Source organism: Octodon degus, unplaced genomic scaffold, assembly GCF_000260255.1.
Source record: "Octodon degus isolate 3935 unplaced genomic scaffold, OctDeg1.0 scaffold00005, whole genome shotgun sequence".
Classification (NCBI taxonomy): Eukaryota; Metazoa; Chordata; class Mammalia; order Rodentia; family Octodontidae; genus Octodon; species Octodon degus.
Window position 1 is genome coordinate 33,764,791 of NW_004524581.1, and position 8,310 is coordinate 33,773,100.

Consider the following 8,310-nt stretch of genomic DNA (forward strand, 5'->3'; position numbering starts at 1 on the left):
CTGAGTCTCAAACCTGCACATCTAAATCCGGCATGATGGCACAGGCCTAACATCACAGCATTGGGAGGCTGAAGCAGGAGGATCACTTTAAGTTTGAGGCCAGTGTGCATACACAGCAAGTTCAAGGTCAGCCTGACCTGTACAGCGATATGGTCTCCAAGCCACACAAACTTGTATCTACCTACTTTAATGAGGTATGAGCAAAACATATGGTTGTTTTAAAAAAATTGCAGTAAAATTGCTCAGCAGATTAAAGTGCCTGCAAGCAGGCACAGGGGCCTGGGGTTCAATCCCCGGGCCTGCTGAGACAACAATTAAGACTGGGCGTGGTGGCACACGCCTGTAATCCCAGCTCTTGGGAGGCTGTAAAACAGATGGAACACTGAGTCCGATGTAGTAGTGAGACCCTGAACACCCTTCCCTAAAATTAAAAAAATTACAGTAAAGCATACGTCGTCACGACCCTCTCAAAATCCTCTGCCTCCCCTGCACTCACAGCCTGTGTTCCTGTCACTTTCTGAAGCAGTCTGGAGCTTTATCCTCCCTCGTGCTGTCACCGCTGTCTCAATGTCCTGATTACCTCTGAGGGTCATTTTGACTTTGGGGGAAAAGCACGCAGAAATCGTGCAGTGCTAGGTCTGCCGAACAAGTGCAGCGAGGACGGTGTTGTGTCTTCGCACCCGGAAGTGAAAGGACCTTGCGCTTGTCAGGTGGCACTTGTGCCATGCAGCCATGTCCCTGGCATGGTCTTGCTTTTGGATAGAAATCACCCTCAGTGTGAACTGCTGTCGGGTAGGGATGTTGAAGCTGAGCGACATTTAGGGAGAATGAGCGGCAAGGTTTACTGCAAGACATTAAGACAGCCGTCATATTTGTTAGTCATACCTCGTCTCTGCTTGAATGCTTTACAAGGTGCCCACGAAGGCCAGCGAGATAGCTCAGCAGACTAAGCGCCTGCTTAGTGAAGCACAGGCACTGGGCTTCCATCCCTGCCTCGGGGCACTGAGCCAGCCACGGAGACTGGGTGTCCCAGCGGTGCGTGCCTGTGATCTCAGCACAGGGGTGTAGAAAACAGGATCACGGAGTCTGAGCTCCGCAGTAAGACCTGTACCAAATACGTAAATTAGAAATCAAACTTATTTTATGATAACATCAGTCACTGAACTGCCATGGCAGGGCTTAAACTTGTGATCCTCCTGTCTCAGCCTCCCACGGCAGTGACTGTGGCCTGCACCACCATGCCTGACCAGACTCCCACTCTGTTCTTGCCTTCCAGTGCTTTTTAAGTGCTTTTGCATTTTGAGACAGGGTGTCTATGATACAGTCCCGGCTGGCCTTGAAATCCAGTGACTCTCCTGCCTCACTGTCCTAAGAGCTGGGGTCACAGGCATGTACCATCAGGCCAGGACTCATGGCAACTCTGAAAGGTGCTTTCCCACTATTTGTGCCTGTTTGGGAAGCTGTCTTGGCCAGTAGACCCCAACAGCATCTATCTCAGCGGCTCTTCCGTCTGTGGCCGCCTGGCTTGTTGGAACTTCATGGGTTTTTCCTGAAAGGCTGCTTCATCAGAACACAGGACTGCACAGGCTTCCCATGAGCACCAGCAAACTACATGCTGACGCTGCACATGGCAAGGGCAGCCTCACTTGGACCTCGAGGTGACAGGAACAAGGATTAAAATGCTGGTTCCCACTGTGTTTATTACTAATGTAAAAAAAGTAAAAAAACAAAAACAAAAACACCTCACCTCATTCTCAGTTCTCCAATGGCTCTCTTCCCCCCGTGGCCAACATCACCCCTGACCCACTTCTTCAGGGCCAGTTTGTAACTGAACCCATCCACTGGCGTTTTCACAGAAAACAACCAGCGCCAGGGGGAAAGAGGGTCTGAAGAGAGTGCCGATCCTGCCAGTGTCTACCGGGGCACAGACCAGGTAAAGGTTCAGATTTCAGTCAACAGTGGGTGGCCTCTCGATGACAGGCTGACTACAGTGGCCAAGGTTTAGCCAGGGCCTCCCAGACACCACGGGCCTGTGTCAGACCTTGGAGGATGGGCAAGGGGGGGGGGGGGGTGTTAGTCAGTCTGGAAGCCAGGACATGGCTAGTCTGGAGGCCCAGGGAGCCTCCTTCATTTTGGCAGAAAACTTACTCTAGCCTTGAGAAGTCACAAACACCAAGAGAGCACGAGGGGAGGCATAGTTGCACAAAGCACAGTGACCACAGAGCACAGTGGTGGGGATCATACTACTGAAAGAAAAACTACTCAGAAGCAGGGGGAGGCCCTGTACCAGCCACCATGCAGACCCAGGGGCAGACCACCAGAGTTCCCTCAGGCAGTGCCGCCAGCAGCCTGGTGTCTCAGGAAGAGGTCTCCGGTCAGTGGGATGAAGGGTGATTGTGGTCAGATGTGCAAGAAACAGCACCAGGTCTTCTGTCAGCAGTCATCTGGTGGAGGGAAGATCTGGGAGGCAGTCACAGCGGTGACGTGGGGATCCTCAAGGCGAGTCCCCGGAGGTGGGGTCAGAAGAGGCTCACACTGAGCACCAGGACCCCACAGCTCAGGACCCTCAGTGGTGGGTGGCGGTGAAGAGCCTCAGACTGTCAGCACAGGGCCACTGGGCAGGCCCCTTCCTCCTGGAAGGGAAGGCAGTCTCACAGAGGAGGCCCATTGTCACCAGGGTGATAGAAGGCACAGAGATCCTCATATCGACAGTGGCCCTTTTTGGAAAAGTGTCGACACACAGGGCGGTTGGATTTGTCTGTGGATAAATAAATATAGGGCAGTTTAAAATCCAAGTAAAGGTGCTGGGGAGATGGCTCAGTGGAATAAGCACTTCCCTGGCAAGCGCAAGGGTCTGAGTTCAATCCCCGGTTCCGCCAAAAAAAATAAAAAATAAATAAATAAATAAAAATAAAATCCAAGTAAGACACAGTAATTATGAAAAGCAGACATAAAGCCAATTTGCCAGCCTCACCTCTTTTAGTTTCTTTTTAGCAGGGAAGAGGGGTGGCAATTAGGGATGAATTCAGAGCCCTAAAAGCCAGCCAGGGTTTGGAGGTACAGTGTAAGCATTTGCCAAGGCCCAGATTCAGTCCCAGTTCAGACCCAAAGGCAAGGAACCCTGGTTACGCGAGAGTCAGGGCACCCAGGGAAAAACAGGCACGTCGACCTCACCTTCTGTAACTTGGGGGCCATCCTTGGGTGGGCAGGTGTTCTTCACAAGAGACCAGCTTTTTAGCCTTCTCGGTTTTCTCTGCTCTCTGTGAAAGCCTTCCCTGGAAGGACCTCCATGGCCTGGTCCCAGATAGGGAGGTTCAACACTGAGCCCCCACCAACCACGTCCATATGGACTAGTCCTAGGGCCAAGGCCGCCTCGAAACGGGCCTCTTCCTCTGGGATGCGAGGGCAGGCTCAGCAGTGGTGGGATCATCAGTGCCCTGGATCCTGGAGGACCTCTGTGAAGAGCTAGAGAGAGACAGGTGAGGATGGGTAGCTTTCTCCTGACTCATAAGCCTCGATCTTAGCCTTTTTTGTTTTCTGAGGTAGGGGCTTGCTAAGTGGCCCAGGCTGGGCTTGAATTTGGGGTCCTCTTGCCTCAGCCTTTGAAGACTGCTGGGATCATAGGCATACACCACACCTGGCTCCCCCTTTCCAATTACAGTGCAGCACACACAGACACACAGAACCCACTTTAAGCATTTAGCTACAGAGTGGGCACACCCATGTTCCTACCACCCAGGTGAAGACAGCCTTAAAAGCAAGACCTTCTCAAAATTAAAAATAAAAGGCGCGGAGATGCACTCAGTGAGGGTCCTGCTTCTCTCTCCAGTTCTTCACCGAAGCATCTCAAGATCATGCTTCTGATTCGTTTGTATTTTAGGGAAGGATCTACAGGGCGCTCAGGGTCTCACTACTAGATCCGTGAATCATCTGCCTGTTTACGGCCTCCCAGAGCTGGGATTATAAGGCGTGTGCCACCATGTCCAGTCGCAACTGCAGGCCCAGGGACCAAACCCTGGGTCCCTGGGCCTGCCTGCAGGTGCTCTAATCGCTATTTGGCCGGCCCTTTTTTTTTTTTTTTTTTTTCTCCCTTCAATTCTTTTGAATATACACCCAGGAGTAAGAGAACCAGATCAAGTGTTAGTCTAGTTTTAACTTTTATTTTTAGTTTTTTTGAGACTGCCTTGTATGAGGGGCAGGCAGGACTCGAACTCACGACAATCCTGTCTTGGCTTCCCAAGTGCTGGGATTATGGGTGTGTACCATGATACCTGGCTCTTTTTATTTTTATTTGTTTTTTAAAATTTATTTATTTGTGTGTATGTGTGTGTGGCCAGCTCAGCCCACCAGGGGGCGGGGCTGGCTGGCATGTGGTGCTGGGGGATTGAACCGCGGTCCCTGTGCTTTGCTTAGCTCTTTCTAAGTAGGTGCTTTAGACCACTGAGCCATGTCACCAGCCCAAGAGTTCCATTTTTTAAAGCACTGAGTGATTGATTTTTTTTTTGGGACAGGGTCTCATTATACAATTCAGGCTGGCATTAAACTCACTTTGTAGACCAGGCTGGTCCGATCATTCTGCCTCAGCCTCCCGACTACTGGGATTATAAGGGTGCACTACCATGCTTAGCTGTTAATTTCTTTTTTTTTTCTTTGCGGAACCAGGGATTGAACTGAGGCCCTTGCGCTTGCCAGGGAAGCGCTTATTCCACTGAGCCATCTCCCCTGCCCAGCTGTTAATTTCTTAATGGTGTTGTCTGACTGATAAAAATTAATAACATCCGATATAGAGCTGGGAGATATCTCAGTGATCTAAGCACCTGTCTGGCAAATGCAAGGACTGGGTTCAAACTGGTACTGCACGCTGTGCCACCACGCCTGCCACCAAAATGGGGCGTGGCAGGGCACGCTGTAATCCCAGCACTGGGGTCTGAGCTGCGTTAGGAGACCCTGGAGCAAATAAACAAATATTTAAAAAATCTGGTATGTTAATATTTTCTTTACCACACGTATATTTCTCTAAGAACCTTTAGGGGTCTAAGACCATGAAAATACATTTACTTACTAAGAAAAATTTTATACTTAGATCTATAATCCAGTTGAATGGATGTTTGCATCTGATGTGTTTAGAGAGCAAATTTCATCTTCACATGAATGTCCAATTAATCCAGCAACATTTAATGAAAAAGACCCCTTCTCCAGTTCTACTTTCGTATCAATGAAGGGCCAATACATCTGCGGGCTTACCGGGCTGTAATACTAACTTACATGCACACTTATCGTTATTGTATGAAAATCCAGCCTGTAACCACCAGCGTTTTACTACCCAGCTTTGCAGTCAGAGTAAGTTTTCCTACTTTAAGACTGTCTTGGCAGTCTCACCCAGGCCCTTCCCAGACAAAAATGTAAAATGTTTATTTCCACAAAACCACCACAGGGATTCTGCCTGCAGATCAGTTTAGGAAGAAGCAACACTCTTTTTTCCTCCATAGTTTTATTGAGAAACAAATAGCAATGAGACAGTTTCAAACCAAATTGGTAGGACAGTTTCAATAACACACTGCATACATTCTTCCTAGTGTTTAATTGCTGTACAAGATGCGGACTTGAGATCCTATTTACAGACACTATTAGAACAAATCCCTCTATTCATTAAGAGAATGCAACTATGTGTCTATCCTAACCATTTGGAATACACAGATACAAAATGGGCATTCATTTGTAGCCCCTTTTTTTGTTAAGTTCCATTATTTGAATATTATAGGTGTGTTAACTCAGCAAAATATTCTAAGAGGGTTCAGAGGTCCATAGTAGTATTGGGTCTTCCGCTTGACTGGCAATGTCAGAAATTGTTGACCTGAGTCCCCTACAGCTTAACATAACAGCATGGCTTTACTTCTTAATACTTTGTTTTTTTACTTTTCTGCTGGATGGTTAAGACCAAGGTAAAGCAGGACCTATGCAACAAGAATTGTAGCTCTTGGGTCTGATAAGGTCAGTGAAATGCCCTCAGGATTTATGCTGAGATCCTGTACCTCAGATTGTAGAACCTTTGTCAGTGCAGCCATGTGGATGAGTGACGGCCATTGCTTGGCCAATGTGCTCTCTGTGAAAGCCTGAGAGAATGTCTTCTCTCCATGTGACCCTCCTTAGGCACACTCTACATCATCGATCACTTTCCTCTTTGGCCCCATAATCTCCTTGATCAGAAAATGAGACACTACCCAGTTACATGACATTACAGGTTCTCATACGTCCTGAGTCTTAATTTACCTTGGAAGACTAGGGCCAAAATGTTGGCTGTCCTCGCGGCCCTCCTTTTTCTCTAATTTTGGTCTGCAAAGTTAGGTTGTTAACTATCCAGAAGAGTAACGCTTTTATAATACTGAATTTTCAAATTCATGAATGTACAACTCCTCTCCATCCCTTTAGGTAGAGATTCTGCAATCTTTTAAATCACTGATAGCGCTAGGTATGGTAGTGCACACCTGTAATCCCAGCACTTGGGAGGCTGAGGCAGGATGATCTCTGTAAGTCTGGGGCCAACCTGGGCTACAAAGTTAGCTCAAGGCCAACCTGAACTATATAGGGAGACCCTGCCTCAAAAAGACAAAAAACAAAACAAAACAAAAACAAGGTCCTGAATTCAATCCTCGGTACAGAAAAAAAAAATTCACTAATAAGTTTTACTTGCTCCCTTGCTTCTCTCCAGGACCTAAGACAAGGATCTGGGACCCTTCTCACCTGAGCTGGGGTCATCAGGCTTTCCATTGGCCATAGGGGGTGGGCCCAGAAGGCTGGGTGGTCCTAAGAACAGAAAACATGGAGGTAGGGATGGCTAAATAACGATAACCCTGCTCTCAGTCGTATTTATTCTCTTACTTATATAGTTCACCCAACAGAGAAAGTCAGTACTACCAATCTCATCCCATCTACCTGCCCTTTCCTCTGCAGCTTGGCAAAAGGTAGAGACCTGGCAATGCAGGAAAGGTAACTGACAGCAGGAAGGCTAGCGACAACTTTCCCGAACAGCGCTGAAACCCATAACACCCAAGACGACGCCAGAAACAATCCAATCTCTCACCTTAACTGCTGGCCAATCAGACAGTTCTTTCCTCCTCTCCTTTCCTTGGGGGAGTAGTTTAGAGAAGTCTGCACTTCCACCTTCCCAGTGACAGAGTGGTCACAAATTGTCATCTCGACCATCGCAATCTGAAATACCGCTACTGCCCCCTCCCCTGCCATTCTGCGGCTGCGCATACGCGCTCTTTAGCTTTTCCTCCTCTAGGAAGGTTTGGGGCCAGGGTTGAGGGTTTAAGTGAGAAAAGTCATTCAAGCTCCCATCCCAAGCGGGCGGCCCGGCGCCCCAGCCCCCTTCTCGTTCCGCAGCCCCCAGCCCGGGCCGCCCGTCAGGCACGTGCACACCCTCCTCGACCCCTCACCAATGGGACTCTCGTCTTCCTCATCTCCAGGATCTCCCCGATCCGGCAGAGAGGGCTGCTGGGGCGGTTGCTGCTGCTCACTCTGCTTTTTTCGTTTCGGCATCGTGGCTGCGGCAACCGCTGCAGCGGCAGCTGGAGAGCAGTGAGGAGCGGGCACGCGGGGATGCCGCTGCCGCTTCCGCTTCCGGTGGCTGGGGGCCGGGACGCCGAGGCTCCCGCAGCCGCACTTCCGGCAGGTCGTGGGGCGGCGCGGTGGCGGCCGCGTCCGGGGAGAACAGCCTCTCTCCGTCTATGGCCCACATGCCGGCGACCTTGCCTCTTTCCTTGGCTGCGTTCCTATAAGTCGTTAAAAGAAACTCCTCCCTCCCAAACCCGGGAAACACGGCTCGCTCCTCGCAATGTGGCACAGACGCGCCTGGCTTTCAATCCCGAAGGCCTGTGACTAGAGGGTCGTCGCGTCCTAAGATCGTCACATCCGGTCCGCGGTTGCTGTGGTAACAGCTGCGGGCACAACTTCGTGCCCTCTGACCTCGCTCCAGAAGTCCGTGTCCCGTGCGTCTCTTCTCGCCTACGTTCGCCCTGCGCGCGGTCTGCCCGCTTCTCGCCATCCTCCCGTGAGGCCTCCGGCCACGCCCGGGCTTGGGGCTCGGGAGGTCTAGCCGGGTCTGGGAGCCCGGCTCGCGCAACTCCACACCCCTGGCCGGGGTGGACGGCTCCGCCCCCGCCACCCCTCAGGTGCGCGGTGGCCTCTCCCTGCGCGCACAGCGGTGAGGCCGCGCGTCCCCCCACCAGCGGGCGCCACTTGGTCGCGCCCGTGACGGAGCGAGCCCGAGCCTCCCACGCGCGCCTCCCTGGCCGCCGCGGCGCCCCC

The 8,310-nt window shown here is 50.8% G+C and overlaps 1 protein-coding gene across 3 annotated transcripts; it reads right to left on the reverse strand.

The window, feature by feature from the left end:
• Positions 1–1,358: 1,358 nt before the first annotated feature.
• Positions 1,359–7,719, reverse strand: Prr3 (proline rich 3). Of its 3 annotated transcripts, XM_023722030.1 has the most exons (5): positions 7,440–7,531; positions 7,082–7,161; positions 6,742–6,804; positions 3,175–3,465; positions 1,359–2,758 (listed from the first exon to the last, which is right to left on the reverse strand). In XM_023722030.1, the coding sequence occupies exons 3-5, from the start codon at positions 6,773–6,775 to the stop codon at positions 2,652–2,654; spliced, it is 432 nt and encodes a 143-aa protein (XP_023577798.1). In that variant the 5' UTR covers positions 6,776–6,804; positions 7,082–7,161; positions 7,440–7,531; the 3' UTR covers positions 1,359–2,651. The 3 variants fall into 3 exon arrangements, with proteins under 3 accessions (XP_023577798.1, XP_004624403.1, XP_023577793.1); XM_004624346.3 differs by lacking the exon at positions 7,082–7,161 and having other exon boundaries at positions 7,440–7,719; XM_023722025.1 differs by lacking the exon at positions 7,082–7,161 and having other exon boundaries at positions 1,359–2,633; positions 7,440–7,634.
• Positions 7,720–8,310: the final 591 nt, after the last annotated feature.

Excerpts from the sequence above, each read along its gene's own strand:
- Prr3 (XM_004624346.3), bottom strand. The coding sequence starts at position 7,542 with ATGCCGAAACGAAAAAAGCAGAGTGAGCAGCAGCAACCGCCCCAGCAG. Across the intron at positions 6,805-7,439 it reads GGAAGACGAGAGTCCCATTG|GACCACCCAGCCTTCTGGGC; the intron begins GTGAGGGGTCGA and ends TTCTGTTCTTAG. Across the intron at positions 2,759-3,174 it reads TGGCCCCCAAGTTACAGAAG|ACAAATCCAACCGCCCTGTG; the intron begins GTGAGGTCGACG and ends ATTTATCCACAG.